We start from the raw sequence: 27,817 nt of genomic DNA on the forward strand, positions 1-27,817 counted from the left end.
ATCTGAAGCCATATTTTCTGACTTCGTCTCCTCATTTCCATCTTCACCCCTCAGTCCCTCTGCAAGATCCTGGACGTGGCCAGCTTGGAGGTGCTGAATGAATGCAACCGAAGGTCTCTGAAGAAGCTGGCCAGCCAGGCCGACTCCACAGAGCAGGTGGACGACACTGTCCTGACCTGACAGACCTGGGCCTGTCCACTGGGCTCTGCATCAGCATTTCAGCTCCACCTCTTTGTTCAGTGTTTTCATTTTTGGAAATACGTTTGTTCTGATGGGGAGCTTAGGAGATGGCGTTCCCAGAAAGTATTTTAATATATCAGCAGACCACAGCCAAAGCCTTAAATCAAACCCACACACAACTGAAAATTGCCTCCTCCATCTCTCACCCTTTTCTTTGGAGACGAGAAGGAAAAGCACATGGGTGAGCCTCACGCAGTGGTAGCCAAGAGCTGCTTGTCTGCTCTGCATGGCTAGGTCTGGAACAAGGAGGCTCAGACTTCAGCTTCCTGGTCTCCTGTGCTTGAGCTCTGGTCCCAGGGCCAGTGCTGCCAGCCTTTGCCTAGATCACGAGGGGCACAGAACCCTGGAGGTGTGCCCAGCGTGGTGTGCCTTGGCGTGGCTTTTCAGCATTGTGTAGCCCAACTGGATCTGACCCTCCAGGTGACAATGACACACACATAGCCCTAGCAGTTCGCAAGTCAGGAGAGGGGTATAGGTTTAAATGCAGGTGGTTTGAAGGAGGGATGTTTAATAAAGGCTTTGATTTAATCTTTTTTTTTTTTTTTTTAAAGAAAATGTTGGGGGTAGGAGTTTATTTTTGCTGTGTTGGGTCTTCGTTTCTGTGCGAGGGCTTTCTCTAGTTGTGGCAAGTGGGGGACACTCTTCATTGCGGTGCGCGGGCCTCTCACTATCGCGGCCTCTCTTGTTGCAGAGCACAGGCTCCAGACGCGCAGGCTCAGTAGTTGTGGCTCACGGGCCTAGTTGCTCCGTGGCATGTGGGATCCTCCCAGACCAGGGCTTGAACCCGTGTCCCCTGCATTAGCAGGCAGATTCTCAACCACTGCGCCATCAAGGAAGCCCTGATTTAATCTTGATAAGCAGATTTTAAAAAAATCTCCAAACATCCACTAAACATGAAGCTTCTTGCATCAGGAACACAGAGCTGTAAAAGGAAGAAAAATTAAACGTGGTGGTCGCAAACTCACTTTATAAAGGGCCTGAAGTGCTATACCAAAAACAAGGCTTTGCTTATTAATGATGGCAGCAGAGATAGAAAGTAGCCTTGTGACTCAGCACTTCTGGTGAATAAGACAAGGTGACCTCTGAGATAATTACTTTCTATGCCTGAGCCATATATGTCACAGGACTTCCTATTTTCTTGCAGCAGACACGGTCTCATCAGGCTCACTGTAAATGTAGAATCCCAGGGCTGGAAGGGACCTTGAGAGGTCAGCTGAGCTGATCCCCATAGCCAAGGCAGCCAGTGGTTACAGCTCTCGGTAGCCATGGTAACTGTCCTCTGCTTCTGGGATTCTGATGGTCATCAGCATCCTCCCAGCTTCCTGGGGCATATGTCCAGCAAGCCGTCTGCATATGCAGTCACCTCTGCCAGTTAGCTGTGGGGAGGCAGATGAAGTTCCTATGTGAGGGGGCGTGGGCTGGGAGACCTCTTTTAAGCCCCTGAGATAAGTCTTCAGTGTTTCCTCTAGAATCTTAGAGGCTTATGTCCACCTCTGGTGGTGTCCCCAGTCTGAAGTTGGGAGGGGAGCCTGATGTACTTAGAGGTGGAAGACAGTAAGCAAAATCCAAAGGAAAAACACCAGTTCTAGAAACTGGAGGAGGATGAGATCTCTCTGTTGAGGATAGACAGATAAAGGTTGATTTACAGACAGAGATGACTCAGAGGCTCCCCGAGCATACTAAATTGTATTTCCTGAGTCTGGAAGGAGGGTGTGAGCTCCCAGGAAACGAGCTGTGAAGGGCTGTCACAGCCGTGAAGGTGGAGCAGGCAAAGGGCACCCCGTCAGGCCAGAGTCATAGTCCTGAAAACAGCTGCCCAGACCGAACGAACATCCTGGAGGAAATGGAGCTTGGCCGCCGAGAACAAAGCTATTTGCCCTGGTGGTTGGTTTAGCCTTGGACGAGTCACCCAACATTTCTAGGCCAATTTTCTCATCTGTATAATGAGGAATTTGGAGTGGAAGCTGTCAATACGTCTTAAAGTTATCTTTTGGGGGTTAATAGTAATTATAACATGACATTTGGCATGTTTTTCACTTAATCCACTCAGCCTACAGAGTAGTTTCTCTTATTGTTTTCCTGAGGAGGAAATTGAGGCACAGAGAAGTCACAAGGCTAGTAAGTGGCGGTCTGTCTGAGCTATTCATATCCTTAGCCTTTCTCTTATTCCTACTGAACTGGCTAGTTGGGCACAAGCACCTGCCACTCTTTAGACTGGCGCCTGCAGGCCTCTCACATCCTGCAGCACATGAGGTAAAGTGCTGAGGCGGCTCCAGGTGACTGGCCCAGGGCCTGAGCCACCCCAGGCCTCCAGCAGCTCTGCGGGCTGATCCATACCTCACCCCACGTACGGGACCCTTGCTGTCTTTAGAAAAGACAGATCTAAGACTTCCATGATCCTCTAGAGAGGGGAGTCCCGTCTTTCTCTGCCATGTGTTTGAAAGGCAGTGACAAAATGGTGTGCCTTTAATCCTGGGAAAACTAAACAGCATTCTCAACCCTTTAACTCTAGGAGCCTCTGGAATCATGGGCGTCAAGACTATTTTAAAATGTGGGGGAGTGTGACATGGTTCACGTCCCTTCTAGGAACCAAAGGTGAGTTCCCTTTGTCCCACTGCTGCGATGCCAGAGGGCTTGGGAGAAGGGCAAAGGACCTGCAGAGTCAACACTATTTTATTGGCAGGGATTTGGGGACATTATTTTACTGAGAGCTGGTCTCAAGACAGGCAGTTGGGAATGTTTTTCTTCTAAGTACAGTTCTGTGCAGACTGGTCTTTAACTGCTACAAGACTTTCTAAATAAGGACAATAAGAAAAACAGGAACCAACCTAACTTAAAGAGCTAGGTTCTAAAATATTTTTAAGGAAATGAAGCTATTGTTTTAAAAGTCTAGTTCAGGGACTTCCCTGGTGGCACAGTGGTTAAGAACCCGCCTGCCAATGCAGGGGACACAGGTTCGAGCCCTGGTCCTGGAAGATCCCCCATGCCGCGGAGCAACTAAACCTGTGCTCTAGAGCCTGCTTGCCCCAACTAGAGAAAGATAGCGTGCAGCAACGAAGACCCAACGCAACCAAAAATAAATAAGTTTAAAAAGGGGGGAAAAAAAAAAGTCTAGTACAGAGCCCCCTAGTGGAGCTTCATAGACTTGGAAGTCAGGTTTAAACCTTGCCCACTTCATATTAAGCCAGAGCATGTCCCCTAACCTCTCTGAGCCCATGTCCTCATCTGTACAGTGACAGTACGTTGCAAATGAGTGCTCTTATCCAGGGGGTAATTGCTGGACCCAGAATTTACAGATGTTAATTTTTTGAGCCTGAAGTTTGAAAAGCTATTAACTTAAAATCAGATTTTTCTTGCAGAGTGATTACTGCGTTTGAATATCTAAACACTGAAAAAGGTGTGTAAGCACATGGTTGGGGCTTCACTGTGCCTGGGCTGGAAAGAACTCCCTTGTCATTGCTGGAGCAGTGCTTCCGACAGGAGAGGCCAGGAGCCTGTCCCTGTTTTATGAGGCGTACGGTTGAGGTATGGAAGGAAAGGAGCATCTCTGAGGTTGTGTGGCCAGTTGGCTTCAGAACTGGAAAAAACCCACATTTCTTGATAACTCTGGTCACCACGTCCCACGGCCATACTATAAAAATACTTTTGGAAGGTGAATTTAACAAAAGAAACAGTCAAGTTCTTGGCGTGTGGCTCTCTGGAGTGACTAGGTTTCACCTTTCAGAAGAGGTGGAGCTCAGTTATTTCACTGGTTGGTTCTGAGCTGCTAGGAGGGTTCCCTGCAGGCTGCCCTGGTGGAAGGATAGTGTTGATATTAACAAAGCTTAGGAAACTAGAAAAACTGGTCCAAGGATTATTAGCTCAGTGGGATTTCTGGGTGAGACTCCTGAGCGTGTCTGCATGGAAACACCGGTCACTTTGTGATGCTGCTCTGAGCTCTGGTTGAGATGGCAGCCTGGTCATAAGCTACGTTAGATCTTTCTTACCATTTAGGTTCCCATAGAAAAGGAGGTGGGAAGCTGGGCGCAGCAGTATCTAACCCAGCATTGCTCAAACATTTTTGCTTCAAGGCTCCTTCACACTGTGAAAGATGATGGAGGACCCAAAGAGCTCTGGCTTATATGTAATTTGCCTACTGACACTTACCATCTTGGACATCAAAACTGGTCAATTTTAAAAGCTTTATTCGTTTAAAAAGAATAAATCCATTACATATTAGCATAAATAACCATAACATTTTTTCCAAAACAAGCCATTTTATTTATCTATTTATAGTTTTAAATTTAAAAATTTATTTTTGGCTGTGTTGGGTCCTTTTTTTTAAAACATTTTTATTGGAGTATAATTGCTTTACAATGGTGTGTCAGTTTCTGCTTTATAACAAAGTGAATCAGTTATACATATACATATGTCCCCATATCTCTTCCCTCTTGCATCTCCCAAAAACCATTTTAATGAGAGTGGCATTGCTCTGCATTTTTGCAAGCCTCTTCACTTCTGGATTCTCATGTCTCCTTCTGCATTCAGTCTGTTGCAATGTCACATATCATGCAGGCACTGGAAAACTCCACTGTACACTTGTAAGGAATGAGTGGAAAAGGCAAATGACATCTCAGTATTGTGAAAATGTTTCACCTTCACAGATCCTTTGAAAGGGTCATAGGGAGTCCTGGTGTCCCCAGCCCATACTTAGAAAACCGTGACCTAATCTCGGAGATGGGAGAAAAATCCTACTGAAGGGTTTAGTGGGAGGGGGTTTGACCCCGATAACGTGAGAGACCCCAAATTTGGCCCACACCTCAAAGGAAGCAAATTCCAAGAGAGTTCAACCAGATTCTTTTTTCTTTTTTTTTAAACTGGATTATTTCTGATGTTCCTTCTAACTCTTTAAATTCTCTGTGTGGCTTCACTTTAACTGAACAGAAACCAAGTGCCTACCATGTGCTAGTCCCCAGTGGATATCCGGATGGTCCCTGCAATCAAGGAACTTCATGGTCACTTGATTTGGGGGTGGCTGCCAAAGGGCAGGGCAAGGCGATTGCCAAGTCTCTTGATATGGCCTCAGGCATGCAGGTGAGGGGTAAAGGGCCAATTCCCAGCCCCATCAAAGGGAGAGACCAGATGGTTCCCTTTAGTCCTTCCCTCTTGGACCAGCATGTTGGACGGTGCCCCATCCCACTCCTCATTTGAAGTCCGACATTCAGCGTACCTGCCCTCTCAATTCTTGTTTACACCCAGTTCCCCCATTACATGATTGCAGCATATGCTTCCTCCTTCGATACCTATTTCAGCAACTTTAGAATCCATTGCTGACCAGTCTGAATTGTGGATTTCACAGGTTCCCTCCAGGCCTCTGCCGCACCGGCCCTCGTCTCTCCTACTGCTTACCCTGAGGCACCTCAGGCATGAGGGTCCCTCTCCTTTACCCTCAGCCTCTGACACCACACTTCTTTACTCTCCTCTTTGCCAGTTGAGCTTTTTAAAGTGCTCTTAACCCATCTTCCTTCCACCCTTACTGCTCAGTCCTTACTGTTCACTGTCTGCCAATCCACCTACGCTATCCTGAAAAATACTTTATTCACCCCACTATTCTCACCAGCCACTCCATTTCTCTTTTCATTCACAACCAAACTTATTGAATGAACAGTAATATACCCACCCCTCCATGGCATCACTTTCTGTTCTGTAAACCTGTGTACACTCCTGTCCCCCTTACTCCTTGGTTTTTCCTTTTAACACATTTATTTGCATTCTCAGAATGTAAGCTCCACAGAAGCAGGGATTTAAAAGCTTTATTTACTGCTACATCTCCAGCTCCTCCATCAGTGCCTGGCACACAGTAAGCCCTCAAATGTACATTGACTCATCTTCCCCAATTGTACCATAAGCTCCCTGAGGGTGGGGCTTTGTTTTGCTCCTGTTACATCCACAGTGCCTGGCACCTAGTAGGCACACAATACTTAACTGAATTAGCAAAGGAATCCAGCTGTCAGGTAAATTTTGTGATTTTTATTTTATTTTTATTTTGGCTGTGCCACGTGGCTTATGGGATCTTAGTTCCCTGACCAGGGAGCAAACCCGGGCCCCTGCAGTGGAAGTGCAGAGTCCTAACCACTGGACCACCAGGGAATTCCCTATGTGATTTTTTTTAAAATCACTAATTTGGTAGATATTGTTTGCATACTATCTTTTGCATCTGTCCCTTCCTGCTGTTACCTCACACCTGGGCTTCGGCAGTAACCTTTAAAGCTCTGCAGCTGAAATCCGTCCTGCATGCCTGTACCAGATAACTTTCCCCAAAGATTTTGATATTGCTCCTCTGCTCAAGAACTTTCAATGCCTCCCTACTGTAGTTTCTAATGTATGAACAGGTGGTACTGCAAAGCTCATCTGTAATCTGGCTGTTCAGAACAGTGGAACAAAGTTTCCCATCAGTGGCACATACTGCTACTTACCTCAGATCACAAAAGTTTATGTCCATTTCTAAATATAGACTTTATAATCTACCTACCATAACATAGCTCCAGTCATTGAATTGTAGTTTAGATAATTTAAAACAATGTTTCTAGAGGAAAATGTGCTCACAGTTTCATTTTTGGGACCCAGACGCGCATCCTGGCCTGCAGGGGATTCTCCCTCAAAGCTAAAATAGATGATCCTTACGGCTGTGACAGCAGCTATCTAAATACACCCGCCATTCACGGCTCTCTAAATTCCAATTCCATCGTGAAATCTTTATGATGAAATCCTTTCCCCATCATTCCAGCTGAAAGTGAAAGTGATAGCTCTCCTCTGAAGTCTAGGCTGCTTGACAGCTTTTTTCTCTCTTGTATTGTCTTGTATATTTTATTTCTCATGAGTGTGTCTTATCTTGGATGAGATTGAAAGCTCCTGGATGGGAAAAGCTCTATCCTATAGTCTGTGGCACATAATAAGTAGTGAGTACTCATTAAATGGCTACTTGAATAAATGAAGGAATTAATGCCTATTGCTTTCCAGAAGGCAGGCAAGTCAGGTGTCTGGTCTTCATAACGGTCAATTCTGTTCTACTTCTTCAAAGTATCCTACAGCCCTGATATCAGGAGGCTGCCTTGGGCATGTGTGCTCGAGTCTGCAAGGCCGAAAGCATGAATGAGTCAGTGGAAAATGACCTTGGTTTAACAGCATTAGTTACTGTTTATCACATGCCTATATGAGCCAGGTAATTTGCAAACATATCTCTGATCTTTACAACTATTCTGAGGAAACTGGGGCTCTGAGACATAGTGATGTGACTTCTCCAAAATCTCGAAGCTTTTAAGAGACGGAGCCAGGATTCTAAAGCATCTGAAAGTCTCTCTGATTCCAGAGCAGGTTGAGAAGATGATCTAGAGTGACCTCCTGCCTCACTGGCTGGTCAGGGGAGGATGTGCTTGCCTGGGGAATACTCTGAGGCTTCTTTCTTCCCTTATATTTCCTAAAACTGTTGGATCAAAGGCGATCCCACTAACCTTTCCCAGACCAAGAAGAACCATTTTTTCAGTGATCATATGAATAGCTCCCCTCCCAGCTAATACCTTTGGATCCCAAGTCCATGTTCTTTTGTCATCACCAGGCTGATTCTCAGCTCCTGGAAAAACAACTCAAAGCTTGAGTCAGACACTCCATGTGCTGTTCAAGGATCTTCCCTGCAACACTTTATAATAACAAGAAATTATAAACATGAATGCCTATCAACAGCAGAGTGGTTAAATACCACCATATGATGGAGTGCCAGTACCCCGCAGCTGTGAAATGACAGAGGTTTAAGTATATTGTTAAAGACAAAAGGCAACTTGCGTACACATGTGATTGCACAAGCAAAGAAAATACACTGAAGGACATTTATGCATTCAGAAAATATTTGTTAAGCATTTTAAGGTATCCAAGAAACTTATTAACAGGGGTTACCTGTGAGGAGTGGGTCTGAGGGAAAAACAGTAACTTGTGCTTTTTGGTAAGCTTCTGTACATTTAAAAAAACTCCGCAAGCACTATTTTGTATAAAGTCAAGATAAAAAGAAGTTTGAGAAAACAAGTAGAAATATCCAACAGGTACTTGACTAGAAAGGGACAGGGCTGTACAGAACTTAAATTTTTTCCCTGCAGTTCTACAAATGAGGATGGAGGTGGGCGCATCTTACTTTTAGTGCAGGTAGGAACTTACTCTAAAACGGGAAAAAAAAAACCTAGGGCTGATGATAAACCGAATACCGCTTAACGTCTGCGGCCCAGGTCTTCCTACCACGCGATTTGGAGAAGTATTATCTGTAGGTGGTGTGCAACTGAAGCCGCGGAAGCTGCTGCTGTCGATCCCAGGGGTGCATCTTACACGCCGGGTCATTCATCTCCCAAGCTCTGCGTCAAGCTGGAAGAGACGCTGGATCTGGAACCACCCACCCCGCTTTACCAACGGGGAAACTTAGGCTTCAAGAGGTCACAGGGCTGGGATGTGACTTCGCCCCAGCGCTGACGTCAAAGGCCACACTCCTAACACGCTAAGTCCTGGTTCCTGTCCTGTAAAACTCCGCAGCCTCCAGCCGCCTAGGCGTCGTGTCCACAGCCCCGGGACACGGTGGAGGGCCCGGGGCCAGCACCCCGGAGGCAGCGTCCAGACAGAAGGGAGCGAAGTGTCCCGAGTCCCCAGTCCCGAGAAACCGGGAGCTCGGCCTAAGAGCCGCTCCGCCGGTCACTGCCTGCCAGTCTTTCTCTCTCCGCAGCGCTTGCGAGTCTTGAAGAAGCGAGTCCGTCCCGGGCCACGGCCGGGCTTCTCCGGCACTCTCGGCTTCTTGCAGTTAGGTTTCGACCTTAGCTCCGCTCTCCGAGACTTCCGGGCAGGGGGCTGCGGAGGTCGGGATGCGGCGATGTTCACAGACTGGACGCAGAGAAGAGCGGTCAGCGCCCGCGAGACCCTGCCAGGGCGCATGCGCCGTGCGTGAGCGTGGAGAGGGCGCGGCTGGCCGCGACCGCGGCTGCGCAGAGGCGGTGCCAGGCGCTGCGCTTGCGCAGTGGCGGGGCGGGGCGGGAAGGAGGGAGGTGGTGGCAGCGGCGGCGGCTGCCGAAGAGGAGGAGGAGGAGGAGGGGGAGCGGAGGGAGGTGTTTCTGTCAGTTCCGGCTGTTTGTTCGGGAAGTGGATCCGCCGCTGCCGGAGCACCCCGGAGGGAGCTGCGGATCGCGAGGCCAGCACCGACCCCGCCCGCTAGCGTTCGCCTCCCCCGCCCGCCATGGCCCGGGACTACGACCACCTCTTCAAGCTGCTCATCATCGGCGACAGCGGTAAGGGCCGCAGCGGCCGGAGGCGGCGTGGGCCCTGCCGGGCGCGGCCCGCAGGAGCCTCGGGGAGGACAGGCGGGCGGGGAGGTGCCGGCCCGCGCGGGGCGGGCGGGGCGGCCGGCGGCCCCAGGGGCGCGCGGAGGGGCTCCGGGCAGCGCTGAGGTGAGGCTGGGGTGCCGGGCTGCGGAGCCGGGTGCGCGGGGCTTGGGGCTGGGTGCCTGGTCCACTCGTCGCGCCGGTCCCTGCCTCATGTATGACCTTGGTCAAGTCGCGCGATCTCTGGAGTTGGAGGGACCGGGGTTCGAGTCCTGGGACTACCAGCTTCCTCACTCTGACCTTGGGTGAGTTGTTTTGCCTTACCGAGCCTCAGTTACCTCATCTGAGAAGTGGGGACTTGCCTCGCTGAGTGGTGTGAGTATTGGATGAGATACAGCTGGAAAAGTGCTTAGTACTCGACCTGGCAGAAAGTGAGCTCCAGGTAGATGTTAGCTGTTGATGTGTTATCAGTAGCCTTTGTAAGCCTCGGTTTCTTCCTCTGTAAAATGGGCATATTCCCAGAACCTGCCTCATGGGATTCCTGTGAGGTTTAAATGAGGTAAGACAGGTAAAGCACTTTGCGCAGGGCCTGGTACATTCCTGCTGCATTATTACCTCTGTATGGCTCCATTTCCTCATCTGTAAAATGGAATAGTAATAGGATCTGCCTCACTGGGCTGACTGAGTATTCAAAGAGATAATGCACACACAGTGTTCAGAACAGAGCCGAGCACATAGTGAGTGCTCAGTGTGTGTTTGCTGTTAACATACTGTCTGCTAGACGGGTGTTGGAGGTGGGTTGGCCAACATTACAAAAGTGCTTTGACCATTTATACACTCCTGTAGAGCTCCTAGCTCCCTCTCCAGTGCCTAGTGCAGTGCCTCACACCCAGTAGATGCCTAATGTATACTTACTTACTGAATGAATGAATATCAAGTGTCTTAAGAAAAGATAGGCAAGTTTCTGAGAAAGGGTGGAGGTTTTTTTTTTTTTTTTTTAAACATTTATTTATTTATTTATTTAGGCTGTGCCAGGTCTTAGTTGCGGCAGGCGAGCTCCTTAGTTGCAGCATGCAAACTCTTAGTTGCGGCATGTGTGTGGGCTCTAGTTCCCCAACCAGGGATCGAACCCTGGCCCCCTGCATTGGGAATGCGGAGTCTTACCCATTGGACCACCAGGGAAGTCCCAGGGTGGAGGGTTTTAGAAGTGTTTGGAGTGTGGCAGGTAAGCAGGTTTATGGGGTGACCAAGGGGTCAGGGAGGCAGGCCCCAGGAGGTTTATGGGAGGATAGCTGAGGTGCTGGGATTTTATGATGGGGAGGGAGGCTTGGGAACGTGCCAGACTTATAGACCAGACCTGAGTTGAGCGTTGGCAGCAGTGTCGTGTTACTGGAGGCAGGGGCCAGGTTGGTGGTGAAACCCATGGATTGTTAAGGAAAGAGGGACCAAATCAAAGGCGTTGTCAGACCCTGATGTGGGGGTGCTGTGACAGTGTCATAGCTGGACCAGGAAGGTGGGTGGGTCGTGGTCTCACTGCGGAGCCGGGTTGGGACGTGGCTGGTGGTTTGGATCAGGTGAAGGGTGGCTGAGGCTGCTGAGGCTGCTGGTGGAAGGGAGAAAAGTTAGGGGCTAACTAGGGAGATGAAGAGTAGCTGTGGCTGGGGGAGGAGTTAGAAAGGTGGAGGATGGATTCATTGTGGTTTGAATGAAAGAGAACCAGACAAACTGTGTAGCCTTGCACTTGGAGATGGCCTCGGGCATTTCATGGGGTCCTGAGGCTTATGCCTTTCAGGTTTTGATTTCAGCCCTCACCTTGGTTCTGAGGGGCTGGCACCAGGGTGATTTCTCTCCTTTTGGAGTTAAAGTCAGGCTACTATGGTCAGGGTCCCTATCCCTCTGCAAGACATCTGGGGCCTGTGTGTTGATATACAAAAATGAAAAGCATAAGCTTAGCCAGAAGATGCACCCTGTTGGCTTTTCTCCTTGGTGAAACCCAGGGGATGGTTTTGGCCCCTTTCTCACTGTACATTTTGCATGGTGTATTGATTTTTCACTCAGAAGTTAGGTGTGGGAGAAGATTCACTGGGTCAAGATTTATGTGACCTGGTACCTTGTTCAGTCCGAGAGTGTAAGACTATGTTGTGTAGAGGAGACGGATGTTTTACGGTTTAATTTCTCCTGATAGTGAGCTGATACTCAAAGCCCAGTGCTTATGAGGCTGGGAGATGGTAGCCATGGAAGTTCAAACTAAGCTTTGGCAACTGAACAAGGAGACTAACATCATGCCCTCCCCTGAACCGGGCTCCTTATGTGATGCTTCCTTAAGGTTTTTCAAACGATTTCATAGACACTCTCTCATTTGATCCTTACACATTGCCTGTGTGGTTTGTCAAATAAGGAAACTAAGGCTCAGAATAGCTGACTGTCTTGCCCCAAGTCACACAGCTCTTCAGAGGCAAAGCCAGGAGTTAATGCACATGATGCTTTGTGAGCAGCTGGTGTGGCACCTGGCAAACAGTAGGCCCTCAATGGGTGTTTGTTTCTTTCTGTATAAATCTAGAGCTCTCCTTCCCACTCTGTCACATTGTACACACTTTTGGAATACAACTCCTCAGCTTTTGCAGCTCTTGTTTGTGTCTAAGGTTGTATACTTTCTCTTATGCTCTTCTGACATTGGCTCTGGTTTGTAACAGCATTTCATCTGATCCATGGGGCCAGCCAGACTCATCCTTAGAACCTGGAGGCTGCAATGGCTGTTGAAGGTCTAGTTGAAGCTTTCAACCTCACAGATGAGTGAACTGAGACTCGGAGCGGGGGTGACCTGTCTGAGCCTATACAGGGAATTAGTTCCTGAGCCAGGCTTAAACCTGAGAACACTTTACTCAAAGGTCTAAGGGTCTCCAACAGTCTAGAACTGAAGCAAAGAGGGATGAGGGAACTAGAGCCCAAGGGAGGAGCATGGCCAAGGGTGGGGGCTTCTGTGGAGGCATTCTGAGGACCAGAGCATCTGTGTAGGGCAAGAGGCAGAAGGCAGGGGCAAGAAGGAGTTTGCTGCAGGGAGAGCAGTGGTGACTGAGAGTGGTGGGTAAGGTTTTTGCAGAGAGAATCTGTCTCCCGCTACCAAGAGGCATCAAGGGCCAGGGCCTGTGATCTCGTCAGGGTCGAGGATGATGGGGCTGGCCTGTCGGGGTGCATGCTGGACACGCCCCTTGGAAAGCTGCTGACTTCGGCTGTGGTGAAGGCAGATTGGTACCCGTCACTTCCTCCCCTGGGTGGGTGCTGCAGGGTGGATGGTAGCAGCGTGTGTTCCCAAGGTGGCTTCTTCAGGGATATTTAGGAAAAAGTGTTTCTCTGGGTGGGTTTCCCTTCCTTTCAGGGGGAAGAGCAAGGCCAGAGGTGGGTGCTGGCCTGAAGCAGCCACTGACGTGGTGACTGTAGTGGTTTTGAGCAGCTCTGCAGATGAGCTTGGGGTGAACGAAGGGCACCCGGAGAGGCCAAGCTGGGGGGTCGCTGCTGCTTCCCTGCTTCACGCAGAGAGCACCCTTAGACGTATGCGAGTCAGATACCATTTAACTTAAAGAAAGGATTCTGCCGCCCCCCGAAAGTTTGACCACCACTGCTTGGGCTCCTTTTACTGCTGCAGCCGTAGCGTTGGGTAGCATGGCTGTCTGTGATTGGCATTGGCTTAGTCATAAATTCACTAAACAGTGTTTTTTGGCCCCTACTGAGTGCTGGGCCCAGCTTCCAGCCCCGTGAACGTGCAGGGCAAGTGGAGCGAGACCTCCTTCCTAGAGGAACTCATGGCCCAGTGGCCCAGACACAAGGTTTTTGCTGAGTAAGCGGGCCAGGAGGCTCCAGGAGGAAGCAAGGAGCCGGCGGGGCCGATGGGGTGTTGGTGCTGGCCAGAGCGCCGTGAGGGACTAGCAGGACTGGGACTCTCCTCAGGCTGGGCAGGAAGCCTTGCAGAGGAAGCGACCCCAGCGCGGCAGGCTGCAGCTGAGCGGTGGGGAGCGGGGCTGCGGCACCTGTCTGCCCAGAGCTGCACCCAGCCTGTCTTCAGGATTGTCAGAGCCCAGTTCTCTCCATGAGACAAGTTCTTCTGGGCATCAATGGGCGACTCACCCACTTGGAGAGGTCCCCAGAGGAGATCGTCAGAGAGGACTGCCCAGAGAGGACGCCTGGGTCAGCTGGGGATTGGGCAGCGGCAGCTCCCTCTGAGTAGCTGGTGAGCGCACGGGTTCCTCCCCACAGCCAGGCACACACGCTCAAAGTTCGCTCTTAGCTGGGGCCGTAGGCGTGGGGTCTGAGACCCTGGGTTAAGATCTCCTCTTGTCTAGCTTTGATAGCACTGCTGCTAAGACTCTGACAGGCATGGGACACAGGAGCCACTTTGGGTTTTTTGTTCCAATTCCCGAAGCAGATGCAAAAAGACCTCACAAGCAGCACGTATTGGCAAGAGCCTTGGAGCTCCAGAGTGGACAGCCCTGGATTCAGATCCAGCTCCACGCCCCTGCCGAGGCCCCTAGACCAGCCGTGTAGCTTCTTGGAGCCTCTGATACCTCATCTTAAGAGATGCAGCTGGACTTGTAGGAACATCTGAGTGCCGGCCACACGCAGTGCCCTGCCTGTGTTAGTGCTTTCCTTCTGTGCTCCGTCGACCCAGCTGGCTTGGCGGGGGGCGGGGCAGGGACAGGAGGACACAGGGCACAGCACAGGTGCACCTGGAGCCTAAAGCTGCCATGTGTTGAGTAAAGGGAAGCCACCCTTACGAGGGTTCTGCCTGTTCTTGGAACAGGAGAGACTGTGGGAAGTGAAAGGGTCTGAGCGCCCTGAGCTGTCGGGCTGAGGGGTGTCAGGCGGACGCGCCCCTCGCCACCCATGTAGCTACCCGTGGCATCAGCCGGGGTGAAGGTGGCTGACAGTCGGTTCACGTTGTCTGCGCCTCACTTTCTTCGTGTGCAGAATAGCCCTGAGGATCTCCAGGGTGCTTTGCAGCCATGCAGCCCCTTGTCTCTCACCAGACCGAAGCTCCACACGTGATGTGCGTTTTCCAGGGACTATGTTCTAGACACACCTGGGGACCAGTATCACTTGGTCGGACTTCCCCTGCTTCGTGTCCGTCGTTGGGTCTCTTCTTTGGGGTTGCTGGGCCTGGCCCTCACACGGGCCCAGCTCGTGCCTAACACTGAGATGGAGGAAGAGGTCAGAGATCCAAGGGGAGAGGTGTTCTGGTGCAGGCTGGCTGGGGAGGGAGATGGGTGCAGCTGTGCCTCTGAAGAGTTAGGACTCGGGACCATCTCCCTGAAGAGGGGTAGGGGTTGGAGTGGGGACCCAGGCCTCCTCTCATCTCCTGCTTTCTCCCCTGCAGGTGTCGGCAAGAGCAGTTTACTGTTACGTTTTGCAGACAACACTTTCTCAGGTGAGTGTGTCCCTGGGATGCTGCCGGGTGTTTTGGTTTTAACATCCCTTCCCCTGGCGCCAGAACACCCTGGTCTCTGACTAATGTCAGAAAAGTCCTCATTCTGATTGCCAGACAGGGAAGGAGGAGGAGGGGGCGTAGGTTAGAAGTCTCTGTGGTCGGTCTTCATCTATCTTGTTCAAAAAAAAATCCTTTTGCAGGCCCATCCTTTTTCTACTTGGGGTCTTTTTTGTGCCCTAACATTTAAAAAAGAAAGAAAAAATGACAAGTTAGGACATACTTGTATAAAGTGTCAAACAGGAAGGCTCAGTACAGTGAAAAAGGAGCGCTGCTCCCCACCCCCTGCCCCACCCCCGCCTTGGGTGCCCTGGTAGCCTCTGCTCAGCGTGATGTGTCTCTCACTCGACTGCACACGCTGTGGGCCGGCCGCTTGCCCTCCTCTCGGCGTATCAAGGGTCATCCTTGCACGTCTACATGCAGACCTGTGGTACTTTTGAACGGCTATGCAGCTTCCTGGGCTGTTCAGGGATGCACATCGTTCATAAACAGTGTTCCTGATGCGTGCATGCTTTCTGGTTGCCTCTATTTTAAGTGGTGCTGTATTTCTTGGGACACACTGTGTGCTTATTCTTGCATAGAAGTGGAGTTACTAGGTCAGGGGGTATGTGCTTTTAAAGTTTTCACAGGTACTGCCAGTTTGCCTTTCACAGAAGCTGTACTAAGTTGAAGGGGTCTAAAGAGCCCCTTGTCAATGCTGATCGGTACTAGGTCTTAGTGGTGTTCATTTTTGCTCAGCTGATAGGCAAAAAGTGCTGCTCGTTCAGTCTTGTGTTTCCCTGATCACTGGTAAAGTGGGGCACGTTTTCATTGGTCGAGCACATCAGGTTCAGTGCAGAGGCTTTGGGCTGTCTTGGCCTCTCTGATCGAGGACTGACGTGTGACTACCTCTGGGAATTCCCGTGATGCAATTGAGGGGCGAGCTTCACTTAGGAAGTGATTACGTGGTGGACGCCTTTCTCTTGAGGAAAGGAGAGGTGGGTTTCTCTTGACAGTGACCCCTGGTGGCGTGACATTGGAAAGGGTTGTCTTCTCTATGTGACCATGAGTGTGACCGAGTCTCAGCTCATCTTTAAAAGTGGGACCGATCCCCATCCCTCCCACGTAGGGTTACTGTGAGGATTCCCCAGGACTAAGTAATCTCTCAGTAAACACCAGGGCTTTGGCGTTGCTATTGTCTCCTGTTCGAGAATGGTGACTAGTGGGCACTTCTCACTGTGCTGGAAAACATTCCTCTTCCTCCTTATGTCCCTCTGACTCCCCTTCCTGTCAGCTCTCAACTCTTGGAGGGTTCTCTTTTGCAACCTCTCTCCTCCTTTCCATTTCTACTGCCAGTTCAGACTGCTGTTGGTTCTAGCCTGAAGCATTACAGCAGCTCCTGCCCATGCCGTACCAGACTGCTGAGTTCATCTTGCTAATGCATGTCTCTGGCAGGGTGTCCTCTGTTCAAAAACTTCAGCGGTCCTCTCTTCAGTGAGCAGAGTTCACAGCAAGGTTTCTCCAGTGTAGCACCACTGACGCTCTGGGCCCTGTAATTCTTTGCTGTGGGGACTGTCCTGTGCATTGAAGGAGGCTGAGCAGCATCCCTGGGCTCCACCCACTAGATGCCAGCACCCTTCCCCCTCCCAGTTGTGACAAATGAAAATGTCTCCAGACATTGCCAAGTGTCTTTTGAGGGGGGACTCAACAATCCTCCGTTGAAAACGACTGGCCTTCATAATCTATCTTCAGTTCACCTTTCCAGCTTCCTACCTAATGCTGTCTGTTCATGCTTTTTTGTGTTTTCACTAGCTCACTCACTTATTCAGCCATCAGCTGTGTATCAAGTGCCCACAGCACTAGGTGCTGGGCTGCTCTCCTTGGTTTAATCCAGTCCCCACAGAGGGCCAGATGCCGCCTTGTCCTCTGTGCTGCCTCAGTTCTTTTCTCCTGGGTGGGATGTCTTTCCCCCGGCTAATCTCAGCCTTTGAAATCATACCTATTCTTTCAAGCCAGGTCTAAATGTGACTTGAGCCCGAGAGCCTTCCTTGATCTCCACCCCACTTTGAACTTTGACCTTTCCTATCCACTCTACACACTTGATAGAGTCAGTTGTGTGTGTGTCTTGTCTGCGGCACCGGGTCACACTGTTAGCTCCAAATGGAGTGAGAACATGGGCTTTTCTAGCATTCGGGCCTTTGTAAGCCTGGACAGGACTATTCTGTTGCCAGAAATTCTCTTTAACTCCGTCTTTCACACAGATGCCCCAAGAGAGCTATTTACAATGCAGCTAATGCTTGGATTAAACCCTTCAATGCCTCCCTGTCACACACACAAGAGAAAGTCCAAGCTCTTGAAAATGGCACAAAGGCCAAGATCTGGCCTTGCTCACCTCCACCCCCAACCTGCCTCCCTCCGTGCGCTTGACCTCAGGCCACTCTCCCACCCCCCACCCCCCACCCCGCCACACCACTCCTACGTTTGCTGCCGTCTCCTCTGCCTAGAGCAGTGTTTTTCAAATCGCAGGTCGGGACTTAGTTTTATTTTTTAGTTTTTATTGGAGTATAGCTGATTTACACAGTTTTTACTTTCTGCTGTACAGCAAAGTGAATCAGTTATACAAATACATATATCCACTCTTTTTTGGATTATTTTCCCATACAGAGTATTACAGAGTATTGAGTAGTTTCCTGTTTTATATATATAATAGGTCCTTATTAGTGATCTAATTTATTTGTATATAGATATATATATTTTATATATAGTAGTGTGCATATGACTTGTTTATGTTTTAGGAAGTTAATTTTGTGGGTCATTTAAAATGTTTGGACTAGAAAAGAGAAGCCTGGAATGCATCATAGGCTCCCAGCGTCCCCAGGCCACAGTGAACGTGTCCGTGCCCTAACCACTCTAGTAGAGGGGCATGTCCCCTCCCCCCAGTCACGTCCCCTGTTTTATTTCCTTTGTGGCACTCACTGCTCTTGAAATTGTCTTCTTTATCGCTTTGTTTCATTATATCCTGTCTGTTGCCCTCACCTTGGGGCTTGGACTTCTTTTTTTTTCTTCAGGGCTGTGTCCTCCAGGCACTTGGAGTGAGCAGGGGGCGGGAAGGTGGAGCCCAGGGTCACCTGTGCCACTTAGGGCGTGGTCTGACCAGGGCGGCCTGTGGGCCCTGCTAACATCTGTGTGTGTGCAGGCAGTTACATCACCACGATTGGAGTGGATTTTAAGATTCGGACTGTGGAGATCAATGGCGAGAAAGTGAAGCTGCAGATCTGGGACACGGCCGGGCAGGAGCGCTTCCGCACCATCACCTCCACGTGAGTCAGGCCAGCCCCGCTCCCGCTCAGACCCCTTGCCACCAACATTCACAGTTGAGCCACTAGTGCCGGGTCACGATAGAAATGCCACTGGGGCAGGCCCCTGCGACTGTTGGGAGGTGAGCTCCTTGCTGACTGCAGTGAGTGGCGTCGAGTGGGGCCCTTCCTCTTCCTGAGGCTGCAAGAAGAGGAGGGGGCGTGGCGGGACAGCTTGCGCCAGTCCGAGGTCCTTTGGTTCCTTTGTCTTTAAATCGGGGTAGCAGTGGTGAAACACTTAGGCAATGACAGTGCTCTTGTTAGGTGTCAGCTGTGACAGCCCGGGTCGTGGGGTCAGCCATGCAGGCTCCTGCCACCACCCTGACTTCCGGGAGGGGCCTTCCTTCTGCTGGGAGGCCTGGAAGGAGCACTGGTAGGTAGGAGGCCGTTGGGTGGCCCCTCCTCTGCCTCCCGAAAGCTGTCTACTGGGAACCCAGCTCACGCTGAGGGTTGTCCTCCTTTGCTGCTGCAGTACCTTTGTGATTCTTAGCTGTAAACAGGACGAAAACCTAGCTGGAGCTCCAGACAGCAGGGGTCCTGTGGAGTGGCTGTTGGTTAATGGAACAGGTTCCAGGAAAGAGCAGGGCTATGAAGACAGATGCTTGGGAATTTACATCTTTGCTCTGCTGTGTGACCTTGGGCAAATTGCCTAAACTCTCTGTGCTTCAGTTTCTCAGAGGGCTTGTCTTTGGGATTTGCTTTAATGCCGAGTCCCCTGTGCTTGGGGACATCCACGTGTGAACACGGATGATTCCATTGAGCTCCCTGCAGCTGGTACTCTCATCATCCCTGTTTTACAAACGAAGGAGCTTCCGAGGTGGTCCTGCTCCCTGTGATGGGCAGCGCCTGGGCTCCATGCTGGGGTGTGTGCGGAGCAGGAGCCAGCACCTGGCCTGGAGTAGTCGCTTCTTCCATCGGCCTCTCCTTTGCCTCCCCCAGCAAAGCCTATGTGAGTGGGGCTCTTGGGAAGGCACAAGGAAGTGTCGTCTCCTCCTGGCAGGGTGAAAATGGGGCTGGCCACCCATCCAGAGGTGGCTCAGGATCTGAGGGGTGGGAAGTGTGAGGGCCGAAGAGCCCCCACGGTGGTGGCTGGGAGTGTCGGGGGGTCCAGGGGTGCCAGCTGGGTGGGTAGGTGGCCCTGGTCAAGGGCCTTCAAGGGGCCAGAGCCTGAGCAGGCCTAGAGCAGCGGGGGCGGGGGGGGGGGGGGGCTTCTGTCTCTGGGCCAGCCCTGTGGTGAGCACATGTGCAGGGATCTGTGACTCCCCGAGACCCCGGAGGTCCCTAGTCCTGGGGGCTGCCTAAGGCAGGTCTCTGCAACTACTTCCCGATGAGCTGCCTGAGCCCCCCTGTGTCTCGGCAGCTGCCAGTGAGGCCTCAGCTAAGGAGGGCAGCTGGGGTCAGGGGGTCCTTGGGGTAGGATAGACATCACGAGCTTTGGGCAGCCCAAGCATCTAGGCCTGAATAAGACCAAGACCTCTTGCTGGGGTCGGGAGGAACGGGCACCGACCCCAGATATCCTTACTCTGGGCCGGGACTGTCGCCAAGGACTTTTACCTGCTTCATTTCATTTAATCCTGATAAAAAGTCCTGTGATTATCTTCATTTTACAGATAAGAAAACTGAGGCCCAGAGAGGGTGAAGTAACCTAGCTTGCTTGGTTAGGAGTTGAACTGAGGTCTGGCTGATGCCAAAGCTCATGCCTTTAACTGGTCCACAGCCCTGCTCTCTGCTGGCCCTCCACCGCCAAGGGACTGGGGCTGGGGCTGAGGCAGACGGCAGATGCTCTGGTGCCTCCTGTGGGTTAAAACCAGTCAGGGAAATCAGGGCATCTGAGGATATTGGGCCTGTGGCCACAAGAAATGCTCCAGGCAGGGCAGTGGGGTGGGGGAGCCTGAGCCCTTTCAGCAGAGAAGCATGGCCCTGCCTGGCCGGCCATCCTGAGGTCAGCTTCTTCCAGGGCGTCGGGAAGAGGGTGAACTGCCTCCCTCATCCTCTGGGGGAGAACTCCGCTGCCTGCAGGCAGTCCGGGTTTGCACGGGAAGGGGGCGTGCCATACGCCTGCCGGCCTGCCTGGGGGCTAAGGGAAGGAGTCTGGAGTTTGTTTCAGGAGTTTGTTCTCTTCCAAGGATTGGGGCAATCTGGGGGCAATAACGCGGCCTTTTCTGATTCAGGGCATTAAAAGAGAAACTAAAATTGCATCTTGTTAGCCTGCTGAGAACACCCTGTTGTCCCCCTCACTGTTTCTTGCCTCCTGGTGGCTGGGGTTCACTGACCCTGAGCTGCGGCTGGGGGCATGGGCTGGGGTGGGGGTGCTGAGGGCGAGGCAGAGAAGCCCCTTCCGTACCTGGCCCTGGGCTCAGGCCTGGGCTGTGACTTGCTGCAGTTCACTCCACTCAGCCTTACGTCCTTGCTGGTGACGTGGTGACCCTCCTGTCTTGTACCAGGCGTGGCAAAGATCAGTAAGGTCGTGGGTGTGAAGCACCCGCGCTGTGCTGGCATAGAGCCAAGTTGTGGCGCGTGGACGTTATGACTGATGGAGGAGGAGGTGGAAGCCCAGCACACCGGTGCCCTCCTTGCCCGAGCTCTGAGCTCCAGACTGGTTCTCTCGGGTGACACCCCCTTGTCTGGGTCCCAGAGAAGGCGGAGGGTCCCGGGGAGCAGTGGGGGCTTGTGCTGGGGCCGCGGCTGTAGGCATTCCTTGGCATCTTCAACTGTCTTCAGCAAAGGAGGGTCTGGAAACAGTCCACTGCTCGCATGTCCTTTGCTGGCGGGGGACAATCATCTGTCCTCACCGGTTCCCGGCATGCTCTCCTGCACCTGCTCAGGTGGGTGTCCACCAGGTGGACCCAGGTGATGACCTGGTGCTCTAGGGGGCAGGGAGGGGCAGGGCCCGGATGGCTTGATTGTTCAGGCTCCCCAGGGCAGGGCGCTGTGTTCCCAGGAAGGCAGAGCTGCAGGCAGATGAAGCTCCTGGGGGATGTCAGCGGGTGTCTGAGGGTGGAGAGCCGGAGTTGCGAGAGAGGCTTTTCTCACTGCCTTGGTGGCCGGCCTGGGGAAGCTGCTGTCACTGCTGCCTGCCACGTCCATCTGCGTCGGGGGCCCAGATTGTCACTGAAGGAATAGTAGTAGTGATAATAGAGCTGGCCCTTGTGGAAATATGTATTATCTCCTTAGTCCTCCCATCCACCCCAAGAGTTAAGTCTTAGTACCTCCATTTTACAGTTGAGGAAACCAAGGTGCCATGAGGTGCACGCAGTAACCTTCCCAGGGCCCCACGGCCTTTCATAGATGGAGCTCGTTTGACCTGTGTCCTGCCATCGGGCCTCGACTCTGAGGAGCCGGCCAGAGTGCTGATGGGCACGCAGATGAGAGCACGGCTGCACCCGCCAGCCTGGCCGGCCCCAGCCTCCTGCAGCCTGTGGTGCCTCGGAACCACCACCTGGGAGGGGCTGCTTTCCTACGGGCTTGGGGCCCTGATGAGCCCCAGGAGGGCAGAGGCGCTATGGGCTGGGTCAGGGGGGTGTCCCCGTCTACCCGTGAGCACGGCCTGTTGCAGGCAGTGGTTCTTACCCTCCTTGTTCTCAGAAGCCCCTGGTGAGTGAGAATCTCTGCAGTGCTGGGTGATGTGACGTGTCAGGGCAGGCGGTGTCACCTGGCCGCTGGGTCAGTGAAGGCTCTCTGGAGAAGTGTGAGGCTCAGTCCTCCTCTTCCTTCCAGGGTTGATGTCCTCCATCTGTCCTCCTGAACCATGTGAGTGAAGGGGGTTGTGGTGTCTGGAGAGGAATGTTCACATCCTCCTGCCTTGCAGACCTTCCAGCTGACCTTAGGCGCCGGGGTCTGTGCTTTTGGATGCGTCCTGATGCCCAGGTCATTTCCATGCCCTACCTGCCCCCAGGCCTGGATGAGCCTGGAGTGGCAGGAGGGGAGGTGCCCACCTGCCCCCAGGGGAGTGAGAACAGACCTTGGCAGGCTTCACAAGTGGTGCATGTTCTTGGAATGGCTTTTTTTTTTTTTTTTTTTTTTTTTTTGCGTTACACGGGCCTCTCACTGCTGTGGCCTCTCCCGTTGCGGAGCACAGGCTCCGGACGCGCAGGCTCAGCGGCCATGGCTCACGGGCCCAGCCGCTCCGCGGCACGTGGGATCCTCCCGGACCGGGGCACGAACCCGCGTCCCCTGCATCGGCCGGCGGACTCTCAACCACTGCGCCAGGGAAGCCCACTATCCTCTTCTACATTCAAAACTTTTTTCTGTCCTCAAATCTGTCATAGTAAAATGCCATTCCATTGGGCTTCCCTGGTGGCGCAGTGGTTGAGAGTCCGCCGGCCGATGCAGGGGACGCGGGTTCGTGCCCCGGTCCGGGAGGATCCCACGTGCCGCGGAGCGGCTGGGCCCGTGAGCCATGGCCGCTGAGCCTGCGCGTCCGGAGCCTGTGCTCCGCAACGGGAGAGGCCACAGCAGTGAGAGGCCCGCGTAACGCAAAAAAAAAAAAAAAAAAAAAAAAAAAAAAAACCAAAAAAACCCAAAAAAGAGGACAGTGGTAATATGATGTCAAATGCAAACATCACCTGAATTTTAAAAATAAAACAACTTCAAAGAAGTTTCAAGCTGTTGGCAGCCTCTGAACAATTTGGTTGGCCACCGCAGGGCCGCGTGCTCCCTACTTACCGTGTCTGGGGGGCAGCATGAGCAGCGGTGCTGCCGGCGTCTTCCCTGCTGGCTGGGCTCTGGATGTCCAGCCGAGGCCGGAGGGAGAGGAGACACCGGGCGTGTTGGGGGAAAGCACTCGTACCCTCGCCGTTTCCCAGCCGCTGTCTGGATGCAGGCAGGCGGGTCCTGCGAAGGGGCTACTCTTGTTTAGGCTGAAGCTCTGATGCAGACCCTGGTCCTACAGATATTATCGGGGGACCCACGGGGTCATCGTGGTCTATGACGTCACCAGCGCCGAATCCTTTGTCAACGTCAAGCGGTGGCTTCATGAAATCAACCAGAACTGTGATGACGTGTGCCGGATACTAGGTGAGGCTGGACCCAGCAGGGTAGACAGTGGGATGGAGGGTGGCACGGCCTTCCCACGGGGCTGGGCTGACCCTGCTTTGCCTTGAAGTGGGGAATAAGAATGACGACCCTGAGCGGAAGGTGGTGGAGACAGAAGACGCCTACAAATTCGCCGGGCAGATGGGGATCCAGTTGTTTGAGACCAGCGCCAAGGAGAATGTCAACGTGGAAGAGGTGAGGCCTGCGCCGGAGGGGCGGGGCGTGAGCGCGGCCCAGCTCTGCTCCACCACCACGGCCTCCTTGCCCGAGCCTGGCCTGCCCGGGGCATCCAGGTGGCCGACAGAAAACGTCACAGTAACGGCCGTTGATTGAGTGCCTCCTGTGTGTGCCAGGCCTTGCGCTAGGCTCTCTACAGGTGCCACCTCATATCTCAACAGTCCTCTGAGGTAAATTAGTCCCATGTTTCCAATGGGAAACAGGTTCCGCTCATGAGAAGCTGAGTCAAACTATGCCGTGCTCCACACCACAGCCATGCACGGTGTCCACTCAGTCCTCTGCCTCCCCGTCCCTCCCCTGCCCTCCCCACTGTCACCTCTTCCTGCTCTCTGGCTTTCCTTAGGGCCTTGGCCTCCTGCAGAGACGCTAGCTTTCCTGTGGCCTCCAGAGCTTGCTTGGGTGGGTGTCCGGGCGAGCCCCCCGAGGCTTCTGGGGAGGCACATCCCCTCAGACTGGCTGGGCCTCTGGACCGGGGCAGCCTCCTGTCACTTAATGCTGCAGCTGCTGGAAAGCGCTTGTGAGTCTTTGGAGAAAAGCAGGAGTTTTTGCCACAAGCCCAAGCTGGCTGCCCTCGCGGCTTCAGACGGGTCCTGCCCGTGGGGTGTGGAGCCCAGGGGCGCCGGGTCCCACTGCATCCTGGGCTCGGGCTGCCTGATGGCAGGGACCCCCGGGCGCCTGCGTCAGGCTAGGGTCACAGTGTGGGCTTTTCCATTTAGGGGCCTGTGGCGGGGTCCTGAGTCCTCTCCACGCTCCACTGTTCCTTGTGTAGATTGGGGTGGGGTGAGAGCCTCTGCCTCCCGGGTTGCGGGAATGAGTGAAGCAAATTATGTCGCGTACTTTCCACCTTTCCCGGGAGTGGAGGAGAGCTGTGGGGTGGTCTGGGGAAGGTTCTAGGCAGGGTGTGCAGGGAGGTAGCGTGGAGTGGGCAGGCTCTGGGTGCTTCTGGTCTGTCGCAGGGGCACCTTTATCTGTGTTGTCCAGAGTCCAGCTGAAGGAAAGGAGCTCTTTCTCCTTTGAGAAAGACTGGAAAACCCCTTCCCTGAGACGTAGCTCAAAGGTCTTTGATGTTGTTCCTCTTTGACCTTTATAATTCACCACCTCCTTCTAGATAGGGTTTGAAGATACACATACAAAAAAACTCACCAGTAGAACTAGAAAGCTGGCCCCAGGGAGGCAGGGAGGTGGCCACGCTGTGACGGGGCCTCCACGCTGGTCTGAGGCCCGCCCTGCCTCCTTCACCCTCACAGATGTTCAACTGCATCACAGAGCTGGTCCTCCGAGCAAAGAAAGACAACTTAGCGAAACAGCAGCAGCAACAACAGAACGATGTGGTGAAGCTCACGAAGAACAGTAAACGAAAGAAACGCTGCTGCTAATGCCCCCAGCCCACTGCAGAGACTGCACTGCGGCCACTCCCCCTGCCCCAGGCCAGGGGGCTCCTCTCCTCGGGGGACACTGTTTCGTGCCGTTATTTAAAGAATTCTCTCCACGTTTTTGTACCGGGAGGCGCCATCGGCACTTCCTCCCCTCCCCCCTCGAGTGCCAAGAAGGTGTTGGACAGCCTGCCCTTCCCTTCTGGCGCCCCTGCCCCCCGGCCAAGGCGCCTGGGCCCGGCGAGGACGCTGCCAGCCGAGCGGACTGATTAACCGGAGTTTGTACATAATGTATATTGCTTTAACCAGCGCATCACCCTTGTCCTGCTCTGGCTCTTGCCTCCCTAATGCCAGCCTGCTGCGACACCCCCCTCCCCACCCGACCCCAACTTACTGCCAGCAGCTTCCTGAGGGGACAGGATTACATTCTAGACATACCTTTTGCCAACCTGGGCTGGTGAAGTGGGCTCCACGTGACTCGTTCTCTCTTGCAGGCTGTCGGTGTCTGTCCCTGGCATGTAGGGGCTCACCCCTGTCCAGGGCCTCTGCCGGCCCAGCTCCCTCCCCTCCCCATCCCGTCCTGTAACCATTCTGGCAGCTGGGGAAACCTGGCCTTGAAGTGGGCCTGGGGTTCCCATCAGAGGCCTGACCCTTCATTTCCACAGGAGTCACTCCTGCCCTTTGGCCAACGGATTTCTTGTCCTGCCTTCCAGATGCCTCTGAGCTACAAACCCAGGGGAGCTATGGCTTTTAATTTATATACCAACCTGTTTTGGTTCCAGTAGAAAGATAGGGGTGTGTCTGTGCAGGGATGAGCTTGCAGGGGGACTAAGATGCATCATTTTAACAGATAAAGAAAAATGAAGCCAAATCAAATGAATTAAGTTCCTCATACTCTTCTTCTCTTACTGAGGTTTGTTGGCACATCAGCAAAAGTTGTAGCCGCCCCACTTTGGGTCCAGTGTTTTTAGAAAAAGTGAATGAATGGCTTCCTGTCGTCGTGGAGCCGGGCTCTTGGCCAAGCGGCTCTGCCTTCCCAGCGGTTTGTTGGTGGGAAAGGAGGGGCCTCCTACCCTGGTCTCTGTCGGCCCAGGGCCTCCCGCTGAGTCCTGGGTCTCCGATGCAGCCCCAGGCACCTTTTGAGTGTGGGGAGTGGGTGCCAGGGGCCGCTGGGCTGTGGGGACGATGTCTCTGAGCTGCACGCAGGCAGCCTTGGATCACTGACAGGACTGTTTTAGTACAAAGGTAGCACGAGGATTTCTTAGTGAGTGGGAAGGAATGGCCGCTGGGGCTGGGAGCTGGCTCTGACCCACCGTGGTGCCCTGGAGGAGAAACCAGGGTCGTCTGCATTTGATGACTGTCACCCCCACCCCCTCGAGATGCTTCATTCACCTTTCCCCTAAAAGGATCACGTAACCTGGGAATAATTTATTTCAACACCATGATGTGTTTTACTAGATTTCCTTTCCTAGGTGATTTCCAGGCCAAGCCCTGATTGGACAATCACATCACAGATCTCACTGCACATTTTCCATGTCACCGTTGATGGGTTTTCAATCAATAAAAACTGGGGGTTTCTTCTGACCTGTCTCTCCACTTCCCCAAACTGCCAAAAGCCCACAGTTCTGTGTGACAGGCCTTCACTTTGGAGCCACAGGATGAGGTGGGAGTGCTGGGCTTGGGGAGGTGGTGCTGTGGGGTGACAGCAGGCAGCCCTGTCTGGTTGGGGTGCTGGGAGCCACAGCGTGGTCTCCATCCTCAGGACCGTCCTGGCGACCACAGGTCCCGTGGAGGGTGTGGAGAGCTCAGGCCTCCTGGGTGGGCCACAGCTTGGCTCTGAGGTGACACTGGTGCGGCAGTGCTTGCAAATTCAAGCAGCAAGAGGAGGGGGTCTTGGAAGTTTCCAGCCCAGGCAAGAAGCCACCGTGGCTTCTGGCAACTGGACATCCAGACCCAGGTGGTGGGGTGATTTGGTGATGACAGCGTGCCTGTCCCGCTGAGTGTCACACGCATGAATGGGGGGTGGGGGAGGGGAAATTCAGGGCTGGACCGGCGTCCTGGTGGACCTGATGTGAAATTCCTGTTGAACAACAAAATTTTAAATGGTTTGCTAGGATTATTTCTGTATTGAAAGTTTCTAATTATGCTTTTTAAAAAAATACTAAAAATAAAGGTTCAAGCTGCCAGATTTTCCTCCAGGGTCTGTTTGCTCTCCTCCAGCTGTGCTCTGCGTGGGCCTGGCTGCTTCCCACCCACTGTGTCCAGCTCTTGTTTGTTCTGGTCTGAGTCCTGCACAGGTGCCCATCAAGGCTCAGGGATGCTTTCAGAAGCCAAGTTTGTTTTCTCCATGAAAGGTGGGTCCAGGTTGAGCTTCCCCTCTGGCTGGGAGCACACGTGGTAAGATGCCAGGGGAAATGCCATGTTTATTCTCCGTGTGCCCAGAAGGATGCAGTGGAAGCTTTGCCTACATTGATTTCTTTCTGCCTCAGAGTTTCTGCCAAGCTGTTGGACCTGCTCATGTCTTGGTAAGCGGTGCTGGCAGGGCCTGCCTGTAGCTGGGCAGCTGCGGTGCTGGCAGGGAGCCTGGGGCCAGGGTGGGTGTAGACACGGTGCCTTGGGTCACTGCTCACAAAACAGCCGTCACTGATGGGCTGCCTCCACTCCCTGGGCGAGGTGCCTTTTCCTGGCTGAATCCACTGATTTTGCACCAATGTATGAGATGACCTCCCAGGTGCATGGGTGACTCACTATCACTGCTTTTTCACAGCCAGTCAGCCAGCCAGCCAGCCAGCCAGC

General features: G+C 52.9%; 2 protein-coding genes across 4 annotated transcripts in view; both read left to right on the plus strand.

The window, feature by feature from the left end:
• Nucleotides 1–7,210, plus strand: part of GCN1 (GCN1 activator of EIF2AK4) — a 61,921-nt gene extending 54,711 nt beyond the window's left edge. The window contains exons 58-59 of the mRNA XM_059040606.2: nt 55–1,016; nt 3,195–7,210. Coding sequence (XP_058896589.1) covers nt 55–180 — 126 coding nt within the window. The 3' untranslated portion in view covers nt 181–1,016; nt 3,195–7,210. The remainder of the gene's footprint in view (nt 1–54; nt 1,017–3,194) is intronic.
• A 1,531-nt stretch (nt 7,211–8,741) lies between these two features.
• On the plus strand, nt 8,742–27,207 carry RAB35 (RAB35, member RAS oncogene family). 3 transcript variants are annotated; one of them, XM_059040596.2, is made up of 6 exons: nt 8,742–9,533; nt 14,935–14,985; nt 18,218–18,341; nt 23,269–23,393; nt 23,482–23,606; nt 24,896–27,207. In XM_059040596.2, exons 1-6 carry the CDS (start codon nt 9,482–9,484, stop codon nt 25,022–25,024), a joined length of 606 nt encoding a protein of 201 aa, XP_058896579.1. In that variant the 5' UTR covers nt 8,742–9,481; the 3' UTR covers nt 25,025–27,207. The 3 variants fall into 3 exon arrangements, with proteins under 3 accessions (XP_058896579.1, XP_058896580.1, XP_058896578.1); XM_059040597.2 differs by lacking the exon at nt 23,482–23,606 and having other exon boundaries at nt 9,294–9,533; XM_059040595.2 differs by lacking the exon at nt 8,742–9,533 and having other exon boundaries at nt 14,757–14,985.
• The last annotated feature ends 610 nt before the right edge of the window (nt 27,208–27,817 follow it).

The sequence above is a fragment of the Kogia breviceps genome, chromosome 15 (assembly GCF_026419965.1).
Source record: "Kogia breviceps isolate mKogBre1 chromosome 15, mKogBre1 haplotype 1, whole genome shotgun sequence".
Taxonomy (NCBI): Eukaryota; Metazoa; Chordata; class Mammalia; order Artiodactyla; family Physeteridae; genus Kogia; species Kogia breviceps.

Excerpts from the sequence above, each read along its gene's own strand:
- RAB35 (XM_059040595.2), top strand. The coding sequence starts at position 14,757 with ATGGAGGAAGAGGTCAGAGATCCAAGGGGAGAGGTGTTCTGGTGCAGG. Across the intron at positions 14,986-18,217 it reads TGCAGACAACACTTTCTCAG|GCAGTTACATCACCACGATT; the intron begins GTGAGTGTGTCC and ends GTGTGTGTGCAG. Across the intron at positions 18,342-23,268 it reads TTCCGCACCATCACCTCCAC|ATATTATCGGGGGACCCACG; the intron begins GTGAGTCAGGCC and ends CTGGTCCTACAG.